Here is a 22,107-nt window from a genome sequence, read left to right as displayed (position 1 = left end):
TTCGACGCATAATCCTAAGAAACTAGGTTTCTTATGAGAACCTAGGTTCTCAGAATGAGAACCTAGGTTCTCGTTTGAAGATTGCACATGGCCTCCAGAACCAAATTTTTCAAATGATACCATATGTTTTCATGAGAACCTAGGTTCTCATTTGAAAACCATGGTTCTGGTAGGAACCTAGGTTCTCAGAATGAGAACCTAGGTTCTCATGAAAAACCTAGTTTCTTGAGAGTATGCGTCGAACTGTTTGCCATATCCGTGGTTTTCATTTGGGAACCATAGTTCTCATGAGAACCTAGGTTTTCAGAATTACGCGTCTTTAATACTAAATCCGTGGTTTTCATTTGGGAACTATAGGTTCTCATGAGAACCTAGGTTTCCAGAATTACGCGTCGGACGGCGTAAACTTGCTCGTTTGGAATACGAGACACAGGATCAATTGGGTTCACATATCAATACACACGGGCTGGACACGCCGTTAAGAACTATATTTTTGCAAATATCTCAAGTTTTTGAAATATGTTTGCAAAGTCTTAAGTGCATAAGTTTTTCTTGCAGTGTGGGCCGATATCTTACGATTGAATAATACATTATTACACAATTTACATAGAGATTAAACTTCTATTTATACCTAATGATAGCTTACTATATCACTGACATACTTCAAATAGAAAACTGTACCGTACAGTCGTTTGAGGCCGGAACAAGGGAACTGAATATCTGAAACTCATTTAATGCTGTAACAATGAATTATGTAACGATTTATCTGTATTTGTTTCAATTTTTAGTCTCAAAATAATATTTACAATTAAAGATGTATTACATAAACAGTTCAATTGTTTATTAACGTGTTCAGACCAATGTCGACCGATTATTTTACTAATTTCATTCCTCAAGAAGTTTCCAACAAGTTTCGTTGAATATTACTTAGCATTGTCTGAACATTGTTCAAAAAATGTTATTGGGGAGTAACATTCACTGTTTCACGTCTATTTCTTATCATCATATGGACGATGGTCCACCGTCGCCCAACTAAAAATAGCATGTAAAACCAAGTATGCGCATGCTCAGTGGCGGGCGCAGTAAATGGTTAAAGTGAAAGTAGATGTCGCCGCCATTTTGAGTGGTTGGTAAACTGTGGTTTGTGTCCAAATAATTAGACGGTATCTTTTGTATATTGACCCCATACTTATGTTGTCATTGCATATATTTTTATTAATGGGTTTCGACCCGTAGCCTTGTGTTCGCACTACATCATGTTCGCCTTGGGTTCTGTTAACCCTTCGATTCAGTGAAAGTAATAAACGGAGAAAAAAAACATTTTTTTAAATTGTATTATTCATAACAGTAACACAATTGTATTGGTTTTGTGTTGTACATATTTGATATCTGATACGCAAACATATTCTTGAAGTGAAATATTTTGCCAACAATAGTTCTTCCCCATAGTAAATACTGGAAACCATACATTATCCTACCGCACCCCAAATTCGACGATGTTCTATTTATATTGATTAAATGGATGATTATTGTCTTTGAATCATTTCAAAGTAATACAGCCGAGTTTAAAATTATTATTTTCTGCTATTAAACATTTCATTATTTCTTTCATTATTTGCTAAATATTGCTTCATGTAACCGTTACATCGTCGAATTTCGGTCCATTACATTCGATTCTTTACACCCTTCGAATTTGGGTCACACTGGGATATTGCATACATGCATCTAGTCCAAATTTTGACGCTCTTAAATATTAAGCTACTTTTTATATGGGTAAAGTATCTCGCGCGTCTTATAAATAAGACTAACATGCATCATGCAGAGATCTCCCTCTGGTTTAGTTCAAACCTGTATATTTTAGTTTGATTGCATAGGACTTATTTGAAAAAGCTGTAAATTTTGTTTCCGGTGCCTAGAACCAGTACTTAGTGTCTATAGGGAAGATCTAAAGAACGCTTTCACAGTGGGGATCGAACCCGTGACCTCCTGGTTGCTAGGCGGACACCATATCCTTTACGCCACAGCTACCTCAGGGTTTGGGGTAACGGTACAGTTTGTCAAGGTATTCCGAATCATTAGGCATTCTGAATCCACATTTTCATTTAAAAAGTCTTAACGTTTGGTATGCGATTTGAAAGGTTATTGTTGTTTCTAAAAATTTAATCCCCCAGCCTGTAAAGAATGAAGAATCATTGTTTTTGATGAAAATGTTGATTCAGAATGCCTAATGATACCTGTACCCTGAGGCGGGGGAAATAGGGCATCATTAAAAAAAAATTGGACTTTAAACCAAACATGAGAAACAATATAATATGTTTTTTTAATCACCGCCAAATTAAATACATAACAATTCTATTTAGTTTTAAACATTTTAAACTTGACAATTCTGGGTCTAGGGCAATTAATTTGCTTGAGTGTCGGGTGAATTTTTATCTGGGGAAAAATTAATACTTTTTTGTTGAGGGAATGGGGCCTTATTTTGGCCAAGTCTTGAATCGTTATAAGACGGTATATAATATTATATTTACCTGTCAATAATATCTGCAAGGGGGGTTAGACAGTATAGATTGATATATACATGTACATGGTCACTCTTAATGTCACTCAAATAGATAAAGTAATCAGTATTGCTATTTAATGGTATGTTTTTTTCATGAGAATAAACTTAAGGTTAATAGTGATTACTTTGTAAAATAAAACAAAGCATGTGCAAATATTGCAATAAAATATTCATTTTTAACACCATTAAAAAAAAGTTAACAATATCTATACACATTCCTTGGTATTTTACCCTAGCATAACAGCTTCAATCACATAATCATTATTTCAATCAATTAACTGGGTCCGTTATCTCATCATCTCTTAATGAATCATATATATTGATAGCCACCTGCTTCGTACACATTTCAAACTAATATTTCAGACACCAAACGCAAAGCCTATCCCAAGGCAATGCCCCATTTGCGTGGTAAAAGGCAACACGACTGTGTACCTCCGGGTAACAGACCACGTTCGCTGGGTGCAAGCGCTGACAGCAGACCCCATGAAGCCGTTGATGTCAGAGGCACGTGCTAAGACCGGTCGGAAAGTGAAGAAGACAAAGCCGAGGAATTACTACTCTTGCTGGCTGTGCGACCGGTCGGTGATTGACCGGCTGCGTCATCTAGAACAGGAGCACAAAATGGAGGCTGGGACATTCAATTTTGTTTACACAAGAGGGCCGTTTCCGGAAAGTAAGTGTTAAATTGTGTTCGTGTGGTTTTTGTATTTAATTTCTCATATTTCTATCAATGTCTAATACAAAACCATACCAAACGATTTGTAACTTTTACATTTAAACGTCATTTACAGGACGCGAAAACTTCAGGAAAGGTGACCAGCAGACTCGCCACTCATGATGACTCGGCATAGGAGGATGAGAAGGTGGAGGATGAGGAGGAGGAGGAAGAGGACTTTTCATTCCTAATGCCGAAATACTGCCTGAGCCTGGAACCCAATGCAAGGGTGATGCATGGTCGGAGAAGCTGCAAGTAACAATATGGATTGCTTATATAGTGTAAAGTTTTGAGTCCGTTATCGGGGTAGAACCAGTACTTGGTGCATTAAGCCCTGTTTTCCCAGATTTTTTTTTAATTATATACATTTCAATTGATAGTCATTATTATTGTTACATGTATATATTAAAAACCGTGAGGAAATATATAGTACATTAAAATTTAAGATAAATATTATTTATTTATAATACTTTGGAATTACTGGTTGTTAGTTAAATTATATGCGATTTCACCATCTAGCATAGAATATCATCCAATAATACTTGTTGCAGTTTCAATCGTTGACTCATATGTAGACTACATGTTCCTGCGGAGCAGGCCAGGTGGGTTGGCAAACGAGTCGAAAACACAAGAGGTCAACATGAAGATCAACCGGTTCCTGGCCCTGTCTGGCTACTTGGAAGGAGTGGTGTTGAGTGACATGCTGTTGTGGATGGGCCATATGGAGGTCCACGACAGTTCCTCAACACCACTCACCAGCTGAAGACGGTGCGGAATGCACTAACGGCAATCAAGAACTTCCTGAAGTGGTGCGAGGGAATGGTCTAGCGGACGCCCGCACATTGAACAATGTAAGCGTAAACTTAGGATTTGATTTATGTAAATTATTCATTCTTCTTGGACATCTACTTATTAATGTTTTGGCGTTGGCGTCTTTCTGTCTGTTCTTCCGTCCATCTTTCCGTCTGTCCAGCACTTTTGTGTCGAGAGCCATATCTTGAAAGTGCTTTGGCCGATTTCATTGAAACTTGGTATGAGTATATATATGGATAAGAGGACGATGCACGCCAAATGGCATTGTACACAGTCTGTTAATTACGGGGTTTTGGCCCTTTGTATCTTGAAAAAATGCTTTTTTGAGTGTCAAATATAACACTTTTGTGTCCAGAAGCATATTGGCGGGGGATATCAATTTAACAAATTTGCTTGTTTAGCTTTATTTTTTTTTCGGCCGATCTCCTTCTCACAGGCTTCCTGACCTCAACCTGCCTGGATAAGAGCCGTCGCGAGATTGTTCGGAGGGTAGAGGAGAGTGCGGCCATCCTGACGGACGCAAACCTGGAGCGCCACTTCACTGAGAGTGAGCATGTAGTGAAAACGATCAAGGTGATCCAGGAGCCCCCAGCTGGCACACCTGAAAGATATTCGGGGAATAATCATTTAACTGATAGCGCTCTATAACGCCTCCTGAACTGGCAAGTATACAAACCTGAGGGTATGTAATATAAATAAGCCTAGTATTGATTCGAAAAGATAACCCTACATTACTTTTCAGACCAGAGTTGTTTTTCAGTAGCAATTGCATAGAATTGAATGAAACTTGAAGTTAATAGGCATTAAAATTGGGTTTATTTAAGTATACAACTAAGCTGTTCGCCTGTTAATTGACCGACTTGTCTTATGTATAATATTTTTACCAGATTGTTACCTTGAAGACATATAAACTATAATGCAAAAGTTCATTTTGACATTCCAAATGGGGGAAAGGCCTTGAAGCCATTGTAAAATTAAACTGTTATGGCCCCTTAATTGATTGAAAATGTCAAATTTCTGTCTGCATATGTTGGTGTATGAATTTAGTGAAATTCAAATTAGATCAAATTTGTTATCATTTTTCAGTGGTTCTTGCATAAGAGTCATCAGGATGATTTAGTCATTTCAGAGATGTACCCTTTATAGCTCAACTTGAGTTATTGTTGCTGGTCTTTGTCTGTTTTGCGATGTGTGTCTATATGTCAACATTTTTACTTAAACAATATCTCCTACTAAACCTTTGGACAAAGCTTGATGAAACTGGCAGGAAAATTCCTGGCATGAAGCTCCTTCAATGTTGCTCCAAGAATTGTTTTCCATGAAATCCTTGTTGCCCTGGCAACCAAAAGAAAAAACTTACAAAATCTACTCTGAAACTGCAAGGCCTTGGGCTGAGATATTTAGCATGAAACATTGTGTGGTGGACCTTTACCTGTGGGCAAGTCGATTTTTTGTCGAGCCCACTTATGGAGAGCTCGACATATTTGTCACAGTTGGCGGTTTGGTGTATGTGGATCAGTCCGTCAGTATGAAAGTCCGGGTTAGGCTTGTCTGGAGCGTAAGTCTGTTATTGATTGGAGGAATTTCAAATAACTTACAATAAATGTTCACAATCATGACACGGCCGGTCACTGCTCAAGAAAACGTCAATATCTCAAAGGTCAAGGTCACACTTTGAGTTCAAATGTCAAAAATGGCCATAAATGACCTTGTCTGGGCCATTATTATGTCATTCATTGTCAGAATTAAATTCAATTTAAAATCATGTGTCACCATAATTTGACGGTGTTGCATGGGAAGGAATAATGTCGAAATCTCGAAGGTCAAGGTCACACTTTTAGTTCAAAAGTAAAAAATGGCCATAAATGAGCTTGTCCGGGCCATAACTGTGTCATTCATTGTAAGATTTTAAAATCATTAAGCACATTTGTTCACCATCACTCGACGGTGTGTCATAAGAATGAATTACGTCAAAATCTCCAAACTCAAGATTACACTTAAGAGTTCAAAGGTTAATTGGTGGGACTTGTACCATGATTGTTCAAACTATGTTCCTGGGGTCAAAATTGCCCCACTGGGGAGGGAAATGTAATTTCCTTATTAGTATATTAAAAAACCTCAAAAACAAAAATTTTCTCATAAATCACAAGGCCTAGAGCAAAGATATTTGGCATGAAAGTTCATCTTGTGGACCTTCACCAAGATTGTTCAAGTATCATTGGATCATATTTGCCCCACCCTCGGATCAAATTTGTTTTCCTTCTATAATATATATATAATGAACACTTAAAAATATTCTTCTCAAAAACTGCAGTGCGAACATACATATTTTGCATAAAACATCATCTGGTGAACTTCTATACAGATTTTTAAAATTATCAGCTGGGGGTACCAATGATAAATTCATTGAATTTACCTGCTAAGATTCATTTGCTTTGTGGAAATGCAATAACTTGCAATGTTTTTAAAGTGATTGAATGGTTCAACATTAACTTAAAATTAAAAAGAAAAAAACTATTTCATACATCATATTATACTTATAAAAAGCCATAATTGTAATGCTTTCATGGAAAAAAATGAATGTTTGCTTAATTTTCAAAAATATTAATAAATCTTTAATGTTGAGGATTCTTCATAAAGGTTTTACGTGTGCACAGAATGTTATGGTAATCTCCAAAGCATTCCCATTACAAAATACATCCGATGTCTATGGATAAGTTATTTTTATGCCCCCTTTCGAAGAAAAGGGGGTATATAGTTTTCGCACTGTCTGTCAGTCTGTCACACTTTTCGTGTCCGCTTTCTAATTCAAATAATTTTCATTCGATCTTTACCAAACTTGGTCAGAAGTTGTGTCTAGACAATATCTAGGTCAAGTTCGAATTTGGGTCATGCCGGGTCAAAAACTAGGTCACGGGGTCACTTAGTGCATTTCAAGGATTTAGCATGGTGTCTGCTCTCTAATTGAAGTAGTTTGCATCAACATTCATGCGCCTGTCAAGTATCGGGCATTCAGCGTGAGAGTCGCGCATTTACGCAGCAAAACACCCTCTCACACAGCCAAATCTTATGCTCTCCTTTTTTTATACGCCCGTTTTTAAAAACGGGACGTATTATAGTTTCACCCTTGGCGGACGGCGTCCACAGCAGTGTCCGCTCTCTAATTTAAATAGTTTTCATCCGATCTTCACCAAACTTGGTCAGAAGTTGTGTCTAGACAATATCTATGTCATGTTAAAATATGGGTCATGCCGGGTCAAAAACTAGGTCACGAGGTCACTTAGTGCATTTCAAGGATTTAGCATGGTGTCTGCTTTCTAATTGAAGTAGATTTCACCCGATCTTCACCAAATTTGGTCAGAAGTTGTGTCTAGATGATATGTAGGTCAAGTTGGAATATGGGTCATGCAGGGTCAAAAACGAGGTCACAAGGTCACATATTGCATTTCAAGTATTTAGCATGGTGTCCGCTCTCTTATTGAAGTAGTTTTCATATGATCTTCACCAAATTTAGTCAGATGTTATACTAAATGATATCTAGGTCAAGTTTAAATATGGGTCATGCCGGGTCAATAACTAGGTCTCGAGGTCACTTAGTGCATTTCAAGCATTGAGCATGGTGTCCAAAACCTTCGAAAGGGCATATCTTGTGACAGTTTGGCACTCTTGTTTAAAACTGACGATGAATGAAACTATTTTCACTCATATTTTTTATGTAATTTAAATGCCAAAATTTAGAAAATGCATATGAATGTGAAACGAAACTGTAAGTAAGTAAATAGTGTTACAGTTACTGTACAAACAACCCATTTTTCAAAAGAAGCATTTTTTTTTGTAAACTGTACTGATGGTTTTGCTAGTTATGCCATAGGTTGTTGATAACTCGCGTTTGTTCAGCTAATTTCATTATTTCTTTTATAGCCATTAATGTGTTATCATGGTCATTGACGTGAACAAAAGCAAACTGTTATTTTTACAGCATCCAGTAAAAATACCCATATTGTAAATCACACGGGTACTACTGCTCTAATGTTTGATCAAGAATGCATCTAATGGATAATCAAACTAGTGGTTTCACTCAATTGATTTTTGCATATATAGGTAGGTGTACCTAGAGATTGAGCTGGAGACAGTGAAGGTGCTGACCTCTGTGTGGAACACTTAGAAGCTGGCAAGTTTTCATATTGAAGGGTATGGTTCCCAACCGCCCATCACACACAGAATGAAGCTTGTCGTCTTCCGCAGTAAAAACTGGTTAGTGCTCCACAATGCGATACCTGGTTCATATGTTTGTTGCTTGAGTATTAATTATTATTATCAAGATTATCTTGTTTTATATTTCTTGATTATTTGCTATTATATCCCCAGAAACATAGTATAGTGGGGTATATAGGAGTGACCTTGTCTGTCTGTCGATGGCTCTGTATTAAGTGTCCCCTCTCTAATTCAATGTGTTTATTGGATCTTCACCAAACTTGGTCATAAGTTGTATGTAGATGATGTCTAGGTCAAGTTTGAATATAGGTCATGCCGGGTCAAAAACTAGGTCACGGGGTCACTTAGTGCGTTTAAAACATTCATCATGCTGTCCGCTCTGTAATTTAAGTAGTTTTCATCCAATCTTCACCAAACTTGGTTAGAATTTTATCTAGATGATCTCTAGGCCAAGTTTTAACATGGGCAATGCCGGACTAAAAACTAGGTCACAGGGTCACTTTGTGCGTTTTTTAGCATTCAGTATGGTATCTGCTCTCTAATTCAAGTAGTTTTCATCCGATCTTCTCCAAACTTGGTCAAAAGTTTAATCTAGATGATCTCTAGGCCAACTTCAAACGTGGGCCATGCCGGGCCGAAAAATTAGGTCACATTGATTTTGACTTTAGGTCCTATAACACTGGCTTGCGACACCTGTCGACAGGTTTTCAACACAATTTTTTGGAATAAATAGTGACTGAATATCTATCTAAGTTTGGTTGTGAGTTTATCTGGGCCATAACTATGTCATTCATTGTGAGATTAAACAAAAAAAATGCACATTTGTTTACCATCATTGAACGGTGTGTCATGCCAAAGAATTGTCGATATCTCTGAGGTCAAGGTCACAATTGCATAATAACTCTTAAAATCGCCAAACATGTAAATATGTTTTTCTTATCTTGTGAAGACAGCATGCAAAATATTCTGTGTCAATGCGGTATGTGGGGTTATTCCTGGTATATTGGAGTCTGTATGTTGGTTGGTCTGTTGTGGATTTGTCTATCCATTCAAACTTGTAAATATGTGATCAGCATGAAAAGAAGATTTTCAAAACACAATTTTTATTTGCATTGATTTCACATCCAAGAGTAATGGTCTTGATTCCTTGATCCTCGCTCATTAACATTCACAGGGACAGCAGGGGTATTTTATTAATGTTGATGACCAAGTTTGTATTATATTTGTTTTGAAAGTGTGAACTTTTTAATGGATAAATAGATAGATTGAACAAAATTAATTTATTATGCCCTCCTTCGAAAAAGAGGGGGTTAATTGTTTTGCACATGTCGGTCAGACCGTCCATCAAATGGTTTCCGGATGATAACTCAAGAACGCATAGGTACATTAATCATGACTGGCAAATGACCCCTTCAATTATCAGTTCACTAGGTCAAAGGTCAAGGTCACAGTGACTCGAAACGGTAAAATGGTTTGCGGATGATAACTCAAGAAAGTTTAAGCCTAGGATCATGAAACTTCATAGGTACATTGATCATGACTGGTAGAAGACCCCTTTTGATTTCCAGGTCTCTAGGTCAAAGGTCAAGGTCACAGTGACCTGAAGCAGTAAAATGGTTTCCGAATGATATATATATATATATAATTAGCTATTGATACTTAAGTGAGAGTGATTACATGAGTATTCACACAATGGCTGCCACTACAACTGTACAAAAGAATGACACTCACAGTTCTCACCATAAACCCCAATACTCTTCTCTCCATAACAGGGTGCTGGAAGATGCTTACTGCTATATTGACTGCTTCCGAGCGCTTCCTGGACCTAAAAATTATCTCCCAGCAGCAACCTCCCCAAGGTGTGACGAGAGTCTTCAAGGTAATTGAAAGAGGGTGCAATGTGAAGTATAAATGCATAACGAGCCAAAATGGAAAGCTTAGGTTTGGAATAACTCGTCTCATGGTCAAAGTCACACTTAATACTCAATTTTCACATACCAGTATATATGCAAGAAAGCTCATTCAACAACTCGCTACAATCAGGTTATATGCTGAATTTATACTTTCAGGTCAAAGGTCCTAGGCCACTAAGAAATATTTCTTTTAAATTTGGCGAAACTACGAAGATTGCTTATATTAGGTATAAAATACTTTACGAATATGTACTCGGCGGAATAGCTCAGTAGGCTAAAGCGTTTTTACTTCAGGACTCCAGGGGTCACTGGTTCGAAACCTGGTCCGGGCAATGTTCTTTTCCTTTTTTAAATTTTATTCTTGATTTTTTACTGGAGCTTTTACGATCCAATGTTAACATTTATCGATATAAAGCATTTAATGAATACGTAAAAAAATGCCGAAATCTGTGAAAAGGCCCCTTTAATATCACGCATGCAACATGGATCTCTTGAGCATGCGTATGTCAACTAACGGTACACGTGACGCTTGCCATGAACATCACGCAGGCGACATGGATCTCTTGTGCGTGCGTATGTCAACTATCGGTACACTTGACGCTTGTCATGAACATCACGCAGGCGACATGGATCTCTTGAGCATGCGTATGTCAACTAACGGTACACGTGACGCTTGCCATGAACATCACTCAGGCGACATGGATCTCTTGGGCATGCGTATGTCAACCGCCGTTACAAGTGACGCTCGTCATTTATATCAAAGTACTAGTACATGTACCGCTTGTAATTGATATCACACGTGCGTTATGTATCTTGAACATGGGTATACAAACTACTGGTACACGTGGCGCTTGTTATGTCACGCATGCGACATGGATCTCTTGAATATGCGTATATAAACCACCGATACACGTGACGCTTGAATGATATCACGCATGCGACATTGTTCACTTGAACATGACTATGCCAACTAAGGTACAATTGTCTCTTGTAATAGATATTACTTGAACATGGGTATGCGAACTATCGATGTACGTGCCGCTTGTACTTGATATGGCACATGAATTTATGTAACATTTGTATGAAACTACCGGTAAATGTACCGCTTGTAATCGTGTCACCAGTTATAACAATGTTTAACCGTATAGTAAATCTCATTGTCATTTTTAAAACCTAGATATGCCCGATACACCAGTCACTCGTGTCAACCTGTTCACTTGAAGGAAAGTTGTAATTTGTATTGATATGGCTCCTTTGAGGTAAGAATAATAACACATTGTATGCATAATAGTTATATTGATCAAAAAGTGAAACAACATGATACCACCATACATCACATTACAAAAACTGTATACAAATACGAATATTTATTTGCAGTCAGGCCACAGGGCCATAATACATAGTTTAATTTCATAATTATATAAAATAACCTGAATAGTTAAAGAAAACAAAGTCATATGATGCAACACGCATGCACTTTCGTAGAACAAATGCTGCTATACATTATAATACCACCAAAACAAGGATTACTTTATAATTAACTACCTATAACATGTAAGCATGCAAAATAGTAACATACTTATAAAGTAACCTAAGAATCAGTATTTTTTATCAGATATAAATAAACAATGCAATACAAGCATGCAGAATTAAAATGACAGCTAATTTGCATGATAATTACGTAGTTGTTATATATTAGCATGCACATACACACATTTTGCAATCAAAAATATGTGCTTGTCATTTTCATCGGCCATTAACATATTGAACAAACCAAAGTTTCCATTTCATTCAAACACAGCGGAATAAACAAATCATATCTGTGTTATATAATGGGCACTGCATAAACACAGGGTACTCATCTTCTACATTATAAACATGTCGCATAAGACAAAATTTACAGTATCTATGATCACGTATATAACATACAACAAGAATATCAGTGAAACTGATGGATGCTCCCCGATGATGCGCTATGTCAATCTATGTGTTAATAACCACCTTAAAAAATTCTATTATTAGCCTCGGTGACATTGACCCCAGTGACCTCAAACCTCATCAAAAGGAAGAGGTCATGCAAGGTACCTACGTGCCAAATATGAAAGAGATCGTTAAAGTATTGAATGTGCTATGAGAAACTGTGACAAAAGTGTGACGGAAAAATCTATTATTAGCCTTGGTGACCTTGACCCCAGTGACCTCATCAAAAGGTTAAGGTCCATGCAAGGTACCTACATGCCTAATATGAAAGAGATCGGTAAAGAATTGAAGGTGCTATGGGAAACTAGTGAGGAAGGACAAACTGGAAACTATATGCTCCGGCGAAATTGTATTTCGGGAGCATAACAATTAGGAAAAATATGAAAAATAACGAATTTCAAGAATAAATGCTACAACAGAATCAGGAACACTGATAATAAAATGGCTTTTGTAAGGTGCATGAAGACAGCGAAATGAATACTGCAAATCATACAAGTCACAGAACATATAATTGACAATTTTTCATAAATGATTCAGCTATAAAGGTGCCATGATGACACTATATCGCTCATCTGACTGTTGTTCTTGTCTATAAACTTGAACTCTCTTCCTGGCCATTTAAAAGAAGTGTTCACTATGAGCAAATAAGGACAAATTTGCCTGTGAGTTGGGTATAGCATATTTTGAAATTCACGAAGGAGGTCAACCAGACGATGTTTTATGCCAAATATATAAGCTTTCCTTTTGGTTGCCATTGCAACCAGATTTATGCATGGAATGCATTTCATTTAACAACTTTGAAAGAGGTTCATGAAAGAAAACTCGTGCCATGTTTCATTAAGATTGGCACAGAGGTTAGATGTTGTTTAAGTAAAAAATGTTGACCCATGACGGACCAAGACCATTCACAATAGCTCACCCTGAGCACTTTATGCTCAGTTGAGATATAAACACAAAACAATTATTGCATAATAATACATAGTATGTGTTTACTCGCTCAGTCTTTAAATAGAAAAAAGCATCAAAAGATGCAATAGTAAGTATTCAAAGTTCAGATGAACTTAAAATTATAGATCATTTAAGTATCACATTAAACTAACCCAGCTAAAGCAATTCTTATCTTTTTTCATATGATAACTTTTTCTTCTTATTCCATTCATTTAAAAAGAATTGTAGGTAAAAGCAAAAGTGTGACTGTGACATCTGACGGGCCAACCTTTTAATGCACTGTATAAAGCTGTTGAATTGTTCACATATTTCAGATTTTACAGATTCAAAGCCTTGAAGTCTGCTAGCTGTAAAAGCACTAGAACATTTGTGGGAGTAGCCATGGAAAATGTCATGAAAAAAAAGTTCATTTTTATAGTATCCACTTTCTCTGTTTAGGCAATATTCTTGTAAATTACATGCAAAGTCATAAAACACGTCTTGTGGAGGGGTTTCTAAATAGCTGTAGAGTGATAATGCGGGATCTTTTCTTCCTTCTGCCCCAGTCATGTGGAAACCATAGCAATGTCCATGGTCTGCACAGAACCAAAGAAATAATGTTGATGTTCCTCGAGCAGAAGTTTCAACTTTAGAATAATCTATTTTCATGTTTGAAGCCCAACTGAACCAAAATTTAAAAAAAACTGTTTGATCCATAAACCTAGCCTTATTGTGGCGAGTTTTATACATCTCATTTTTAAACTGGCAGTAAGAGGAAAAAGTGCAACTAGAATTCATAACCATAGATACAAATTCCCACCCTATTTCATCTCCTGCTGCTGTATCCCTACTTAATACATGTAAACAATCTAAGTCCCCTTCATCCCAAAGAATTCTGCATGGCTTACTAATTGAATTATAGCATTCACGTATATGAATGTCACATTTTACAGGTGCAAAATTTGTGTAAATATTTAATGTCCTTTGTCTTTCGTGTATGGTCAGTCCATTTTCACTGTAATTATCGTCATCTTCTCGCTTGAGCCAACCGCTTCCACAGGGACCGGTATTGTCTGGAATATCTGGAAATAATACAGGTCCTTTTAGGCAGCCATCTGAACATCGAACAAGGTTAGAATCATTCCACTGATCACGTTTTATGATATTTTTCCTTAACTCATTATTGTCTTTAAGTCTGGGAGAATGTTTACTTCTACACTTAAAATTCCAAAGTCCAGATTCCTCATTGAAGTTATTGTATGCAGCAGTACTTAATGTAACCGAAACAGGCATTTCATCATCAATATTGTCATCAAATAACTGCTGTTCTTCATCATCATTGTTATCAATATTTGTATGAATTAAATCTTCCCACATGTGAGTATATGATTTAAATAAGTTTAAGTGCCTACAAACCTTCGAATTTAGTAAAGTACTTATATTTCTCTTATAACCAACCAGACAGGCCAAAAACAATATATTCCGATCATTTGATCTTGGGGCATACAAATAGAAAATGGTCAATATATAAGATAATAATTTCAAACTAGCACCTTCCTCAAATTACCCTAACCACACATATAATATATATATATATATATATATATATATATATATATATATTTATTTATTTATAGAACATTAACAAGGTTAAAATTCCTCTGATTAAGGAACTTGCCCACTAATATTGTTTATTATAAGGCAGGAATATCTCACCGGTCCAGGGTTAAGTTCAACGTCATTTGAAAGAATAAGAAGAAGCTGTGAAGTGTCTACATCTTGTTGGGGCGTCTCGTCAGTGTCTCGTTGGAAAAAGAAGTGGGATGGCACATTGACTTTATCTTCATTTGCGGCGTTGTCATCTTGTTGGGGCGTCTCTTCAGTGTCTCGGTGGCAATGGATGTTGGATGGCACGTTGATTTCATCTTCCTATAATAGAATAACCCTTCCTTTAATACAATACTTACTAGACAAACAAGACTATTGCCAAGCAATGTATGTCCCCTACAGGTTCCACCATTATCAGATTTTTTTGGATTTTTTTTTCATTATATATATTTACAAATTACTACCGGTTATATAATTTGAAAAGCGTATACCTTTGAAGATGATTTGAAATAATGTGAATACATCTCTTTCATTAAATTCATTCTTTTTAATGAAAACATAAAATTTGTTTATAGCATTGTGCCATGCTATCAGATCAATTGGCATGCTACAAATATATTGTCATATAAACAGGGCAATCATTGTCTTTCATGCTTGAACCAATTACTATATTATGATACATACAAATAGGACACAGATGAATCAAACACACATTCTGCTGATTTATATTAAAATCAAAGTAATGAAAATACCTATGAAAGAAATATTTATGTAAATTGTCAAGATGGAAAGTGTTAAAAAGTATGGAGCATATCGTCATAAAATTAGTACCAAGCATAAGCCATTCAACTTGTATGCAGGCAGGAAAACAGCCACATCTTCAGTAATGTCAAGGTAAACAAATCCACTGCAGCATGACCTTTAATGCATGACGAAAAAACAGGATCATTAATGCAGTGTCTGTGAATGCATAATCATGTAAAATTAATATTCATTCAGGCTAAAAATTGCCATCCAGTAAAAAAGGGAAACTATGTCTGAACTATATTTTTGTTGTCCCGGACAATATTGGACGACCACTAATTCCAATGACCGTCAATATAAAACTAACAAAACGATTAAACCTATTTGACATGAAACTAACAAGAGAGTTACTGCAGTAATAGCATTCATGCAGCAAGTTTTAATATAAAACAAGAGCACCGCATAACGGGTGCCATGCTCGGCTGCAAAAGCTTGTCAGAGTGATCTTGATCTTTGACCTAGTGACCCAAAATGGGTGTGGTGTGTAGAACTCATCAAGGTGCATATACATATGAAGTTTCAAAGTTGAAGGTGGAAGCACTTTGATTTTAGAGCCAATGATAAGGTTTTAGCACGACGCCGGTGGACGACGAGCAGGCTATGACAATACCTCGGGTTTTCTCCAAAAACAGCCTCGCTAATAAATATTGTTGGGGTGTCTAAAAATAAAGCAACAATGAGTGCCTTATGTTGGCATATGTTTATGTTGTATGTAATTCCATTAAGAAAGGTGATTTTTATGAAACTACTTAAGAATGCATTACATTTATGTATATATAGGTAAACAACAGCTGTCACCATAGGATGACTTATGCCCCCTATAAACGCTTGATAGAAGTTATGAGCTTTTTTCGAAACTTAAACACAGATTTCGAAACCTAAACGCAGACCCTAAGTTCAAGGTCAAGGTCACAGGGGTCAAAATTTGTGTGCGCATGGAAAGGCTTTGTCAATATACACATGCATGCCAAATATGAAGTTGCTATCTGAAGCGACATAGAAGTTATGAGCATTTTTCGAAACCTAAACGTAAAGTGTGACAGACAGACTATATGCCCTCCTTCGGCGGCATAAAAAGATGTGCCAGAAATTAATGACTTCAAGGATATAATACATGTAAATGTTAACAAATAGATTTTTTTCAACGAAAGCAAAAACAACAAAACAAAATGCACCAAACAAGCTTCCTATTCCTTGATAACATGTATAAATCTGCATTTATTTACTGTGCTTTCCCTATCGGTATTTTATGGCTATTTATTTCACACATATTTCACTACCAGTAACATGATGATGAATAAAAACAAGAGCACCGCATAGCAGGTGCCAACGCTCGGCTGCAGGTGCAGTTTCTTTTTTTTAAGAGTTCACAGTGATCTTGACCTTTGACCTAGTGACACAAAAAAGGGTGTGGCATGTATAACTCATCAAGGTGCAGCTACATATAAAGTTTCAAAGTTATAGGATGAAGCACATTAAACATTGTGGCATTTCTTTGTTAACTGAAACAATTAACACATGCATGTACATGCAAACAAAAATTTCAACAATAACAAATGCACCAATCAAGCTTTATATACCTTGTGTGGCATTTCTTTGCCAACTGAAACAATTTACACATGCATGTACAGGCATGGCATAAGTGCAAAACCTCATCCACCAAAGTTGACTATTTTGAAAAATAACAACAATTATATAATAATATGCAGAAGACAACAGAAAGGAAAGATGTCCTCAAAATAATAACACTAATATGGTCTTTTACTTATATTTTACTTTCAAAATAGGTTTGGTTGTGGGTTTTTTTTCAACAAAAAAAAACTTGTTTTAAGAATTAGTAGGACATTTCCACAATGAAACAGTGAGGGTTATCTGAAATTAACAGTATTTTTTACCTTCTTTCCATATCTTTTGACATTTCTGGTTGCAGACCTCTTAGCTCTGGCTGTGACAACCTGAGAATGAATTGTGTGTGTGAAAATATGGAAAACAAAATTATATAAACTAACTAGTTTATTTTTTATACAATTACAGAATGTTATGTTCTGATATAACTGAATGGTTATGACATCAACTCTATGGTCTGGCTTTCACACAAAGACATCTGTTGAACTTTTTATGTTTACCACTTAATGACAAACAATGCTCTTTGATGATTAAAGGCATTGCTTTAAAAGTATAGGACCTGCAGTCCAACTATTGCCTTACAGCTACCAATAATGAAGGGCATTATGGTGCTGATCAGAGGCAAAAAGGCGAGGCTAAAAAAGAGACATGACAGGGTGCCCAGCTTTACGGCTCTAGACATAACATTAATTTATAGGCTGTAACAAGCCATATGAGCAATCAATACTGGATTGCAATCACTTTATAAATGTTCATTAAGAATGATGAAATATCTGTACGATTAAATGCATAGAAAAGTTACCGTTATTTTATGTGTCTGAGGCTTAATGTCCCTGGGAACTGGTACTTCACTTGCATCCACCTTGTCTTGAATCTCTGGTTGAGCTCCCTACAATTTATTTAACCATAATACAGGTATTATACTTTTTTTAAACGGCTTATTTTAATCAAAAATATAAACATTACAGCAAAATCAAATTGTTAGGAATATTTGTAGGTGGAAGCGCTTTGATTTTAGAGTCAATGTTAAGGTTTTAGCCTGACGCAGAATTGCAGTTTTGTGCATAAATCACATTTGCTTATGGCTCATAAATGCAGTCCACTTTGTTGTAGCACTAAACTCACAGTCTGCACAATATCCGAAAAGAGTGCTATGGTGCTGTCATGCTCCTGAACCGGTACTTCCGTGGCTGAGAGAGCTGGCCATTCTGTAGGATCTTGAACAGCAGCCTCCACACACAGCTGGTTTGGCAGGTCGTCATGTATGGATGCTAAACACCTCCTAGCCCCTTCAGCACTCAGATGTAGTCCATCATGGGACAAGTACAGGGACTTCTTAAAATTAAATTTTGATTATTGATAGTTACCGTACTAATTTGTTTTAAACATAACTAAGATATTAAAGCAGCAAATTAAATGAACTGGTTTCCCTCAACGAATGAAAAAATATTTTAGTTTCAATCAATTAGAGTGTACAACTCTGAACTGACCAAAATGATCATCCTGACAAAACTTATACAAGAACTTCTAAAAAAATGATAATACATTTCATTAACTTCCATATTACAGCACAGGCAGATATCTTTAATTATGGGGCTTTACTTCTAGAGCTGAAACCAACAAAACGTGCAAGTGTACCACCACAAAGTAATACATCTATTTTAAAATTCATGATATTTCATGTAAAAGTTATTAAGAAACCAGTAATTGCAACAAAACTGCTCAATGAGTCAATTTTCACCAATTAAGGAGGCATATCTCTTGACCAAAGAAGGATGTCTGAACAGAATTTGGGATTGGTCCACCGCAGTATAATGATGCATATATTTATTTTAAGTTTCATGATGATGAAATTCCATGCAACAGTTGCTGAGAAACTTCCTATTTCACTCTAGATCTTTCCCTATACCTGTTAAGTTGCTGCATAGTCCATGTATCTCACAGAAGGCACATGGTGACTCAGTTCCCACAGCATGCTGTTTGCGCTCCTTATCCACTGGCAGTAGTTCCTCAACTGTGCCCCTGAGAGTGGCCATCGGGGATACATTCTCACATCAAAATCACGTGGAAGAATCACGCAAAGCACCACGTGTATTTCAGTGCACACACTGAATACAACATCAAGGATCTCAGTCACACAACTAAAAATAACAAGCAAATTCATTGAATTGATATACCCTGCCAATATGCTTCTGGACAAAAAAGTGTTATATTTGACACTAAAGAAGCATTTTTTAAGAAACAAAGGGCCATAACTCTGCTATTAACAGATGGTGTACGATGCCATTTGGCCTGCAGCATCCTCTTATCCATATATATACTCATACCAAGTTTCAATGAAATCCGCCAAAGCACTTCCAAGATATGGCTCTGGACACAAAAGTGCTGGACGGACAGATGGAAAGACAGACGGACAGACAACCCCAAAACAATATCCATCCTCCTATGGCAAGGGATAATAAGGTAATGGTATTAGTTGCTCATTGTATTATCTTCCCATCACAAACAATTATTAAATAGAGATGTGTTCGTCAGAAACACAATGCCCCATATTGCGCCGCTTTGTATTTATTTTTTTACCTTTGACCTTGAAGGATGACCTTGAACCTCCACCACTCAAAATGTGCAGCTTCATGAGATACACGTGCACACCAAATATCAAGTTGCTATCTTCAATATTGAAAAAGTTATGGCCAATGTTAAAGTTTTCAGACGGACAGACGCCATATATTTGACATTTGACCTTGAAGGATGACCTTTCACCAATTAAAAATGTTCAGCTCCATGAGGTACACACGCATGCCAAATATCAAGTTTCTATCTTTAATAATGCAAAAGTTATGGCCAACGTTGAAGTTTTTTTTCCCGACGGACGGACAGACTGACACACATACTGACTGACGGACAGTTCAACTTCTATGTGCAACCCTACCGGGGGCATAAAAAGTTACAAACAACTACAAAAATATTTGAGAAACTAACTTATTTTATTTCATTAAAATGCCAATCCAAAAAAATCTAATAAGAAAGTGATACTAAGTTGATCAAGCTCATTTTTATTCATGCTGCTAAGCTGTTCAGTGGCGGATCCAGGGTTTCTAGTTAGGGGGTTGGTGTGGACATTCAATAACACAGGCCAATGTAAAAGCATAATGGTGTAGTGGATGTGGTGTCCGCCTAGTGATAGGGAGTTAGGAGGTTCTCATTATCTTCTCCATAAACACCAAGTTCTGGTTCTTCCCAGGAACAGACTCGAGTGTCTCAATAAGCATAGTGCGTTCCCTGCAATAAAGCTAAGGTAAAAAGGTTAAATAAAAACTAAAACTGAAAAATTACTGTTCAACATACCGGTAGAAATTGCTATCCTTGCAGCAAACATCGTTAGAGCCAAGATGCAGGTACAATATGTCGTAACAACCTGACATCAGCTCTTGATGCAGCAGCTTTCTAAAGCCCTTCCGGTCAGACACATACTTTGCACCTGCATAGTAAAATAAGATCTTCCATTTGGAATTGGTTTTCATTTGCAATAATTTTTCTTGAGTTGTCATTTGTTATTGAATATTATGAAAAATAGTCATCATTGCTATGTTCGAGACAAGCAAGCTTATCTTTGTTAATATTTATCTCACTTGTTCTATGTTGCGTCAAATTTCTGGATTTGCAATCTTTTTCCCCATTTTGGTTACAGCAGAAAGGGTATTTTGCTTGATTCCATAATACATGTTTTATCAGTGTAATAATATACATGACGTGTACATGTAAATACCATGAAACTGTTAGGGTAAAATATCTTTTTGGGTATTGAAGCAATATTCAGTGGAGTTTTAAGCATTTCTTTAAAAACAAGAGATGCGTTTGTTGGAAACACAATGCCCCCTATTGCACCGCTTTGAAGCCATGTACATGTATTCAAACTTTGACCTTGAAGGATGACCTTGACCTTTCACCACTCAAAAATGTGCAGCTCCATGAGATACACATGCATGCCAAATATCTAGTTGCTATCTTCAATATTACAAATTTTGACCTTTGACCTTGAAGGATGACCTTGACCTTTCATCACTCAAAATGTGCAGCTCCATGAGATATACATGCATGCCAAATATCAAGTTGCTATCTTCAATATTTAAAAAGTTATGGCCAATGTTAAAATTTTCAGACGGACGGAATATTTGACATTTGACCTTGAAGAATGACCTTGATTTTCACCTTTTACCACTCAAAATATTCAGCTCCAAGAGATACACATGCATAAAAAAAAAAATCAAGTTGCTATCTTCAATATTTAAAAAGTTATGGCCAATGTTAAAGTTTTCGGACGGACGGAATATTTGACATTTGACCTTGAAGAATGACCTTGACCTTCACCTTTCATCACTCAAAATGTTCAGCTCCAGGAGATACCCATGCATGCCAAATATCAAGTTGCTATCATCAATAGTGAACAAGTTATGGCCAATGTTAAAGTTTTCGGATGGACGGACAGACGCCATATATTAGACATTTGACCTTCACCTTTCACCACTCAAAATGTTCAGCCTCAGGAGATACACATACATGCCAAATATCAAATTGCTATCGTCAATAGTGAAAAAGTTATGACCAATGTTAGTTTTCGGACGGATGGACATATGCCATATATAAGACCTTTGACCTTGAAGGATGACCTTGACCTTCACCTTTCACCACTCAAAATGTGCAGCTCAATGAGATGCACATGCATGCCAAATATAACGGTGCTATGTTAAATATTGAAAAAGTTATGACCATTAAAGTGTTCGGACGGACGGACAGACTGACAGTTCAACTGCTATATGCCACCCTACCGGGGGCATAAAAACAATTATTTGGTACACAAAGCTTCAAATAAATATTAAAATTAGCAACCTTTTTTCCAAAGGCAGCAACAAACACTGCAGGGCTAGATTGAACTTTACCGGTAC

At 36.6% G+C, this 22,107-nt stretch overlaps 1 protein-coding gene and 2 long non-coding RNA genes across 5 annotated transcripts; 1 reads left to right on the top strand and 2 right to left on the bottom strand.

The window, feature by feature from the left end:
• Window positions 1–1,071: 1,071 nt before the first annotated feature.
• On the top strand, window positions 1,072–18,578 carry LOC127861413 (uncharacterized). 3 transcript variants are annotated; one of them, XM_052399880.1, is made up of 8 exons: window positions 1,072–1,126; window positions 1,917–2,062; window positions 2,924–3,233; window positions 3,827–4,126; window positions 4,525–4,635; window positions 8,190–8,342; window positions 10,076–10,182; window positions 18,275–18,578. In XM_052399880.1, exons 1-4 carry the CDS (start codon window positions 1,087–1,089, stop codon window positions 4,036–4,038), a joined length of 708 nt encoding a protein of 235 aa, XP_052255840.1. In that variant the 5' UTR covers window positions 1,072–1,086; the 3' UTR covers window positions 4,039–4,126; window positions 4,525–4,635; window positions 8,190–8,342; window positions 10,076–10,182; window positions 18,275–18,578. The 3 variants fall into 3 exon arrangements, with proteins under 3 accessions (XP_052255840.1, XP_052255838.1, XP_052255841.1); XM_052399878.1 differs by having other exon boundaries at window positions 4,525–4,754; window positions 8,194–8,342; XM_052399881.1 differs by lacking the exon at window positions 18,275–18,578 and adding an exon at window positions 10,373–10,391 and having other exon boundaries at window positions 4,525–4,754; window positions 8,194–8,342.
• LOC127861414 (uncharacterized) lies at window positions 2,307–3,966 on the bottom strand. Its single transcript, XR_008040208.1, has 2 exons — window positions 3,818–3,966; window positions 2,307–3,524 (listed from the first exon to the last, which is right to left on the bottom strand). It is a non-coding gene; the product is annotated as an uncharacterized LOC127861414 (long non-coding RNA).
• Window positions 8,075–10,159, bottom strand: LOC127861415 (uncharacterized). Its single transcript, XR_008040209.1, has 2 exons — window positions 10,035–10,159; window positions 8,075–8,365 (listed from the first exon to the last, which is right to left on the bottom strand). It is a non-coding gene; the product is annotated as an uncharacterized LOC127861415 (long non-coding RNA).
• Window positions 18,579–22,107: the final 3,529 nt, after the last annotated feature.

Source organism: Dreissena polymorpha, chromosome 16, assembly GCF_020536995.1.
Source record: "Dreissena polymorpha isolate Duluth1 chromosome 16, UMN_Dpol_1.0, whole genome shotgun sequence".
NCBI lineage: Eukaryota > Metazoa > Mollusca > Bivalvia > Myida > Dreissenidae > Dreissena > Dreissena polymorpha.
The sequence above is the reverse complement of the archived record's forward strand: the minus strand, read 5'-3'. Positions and strand labels throughout refer to the sequence as shown.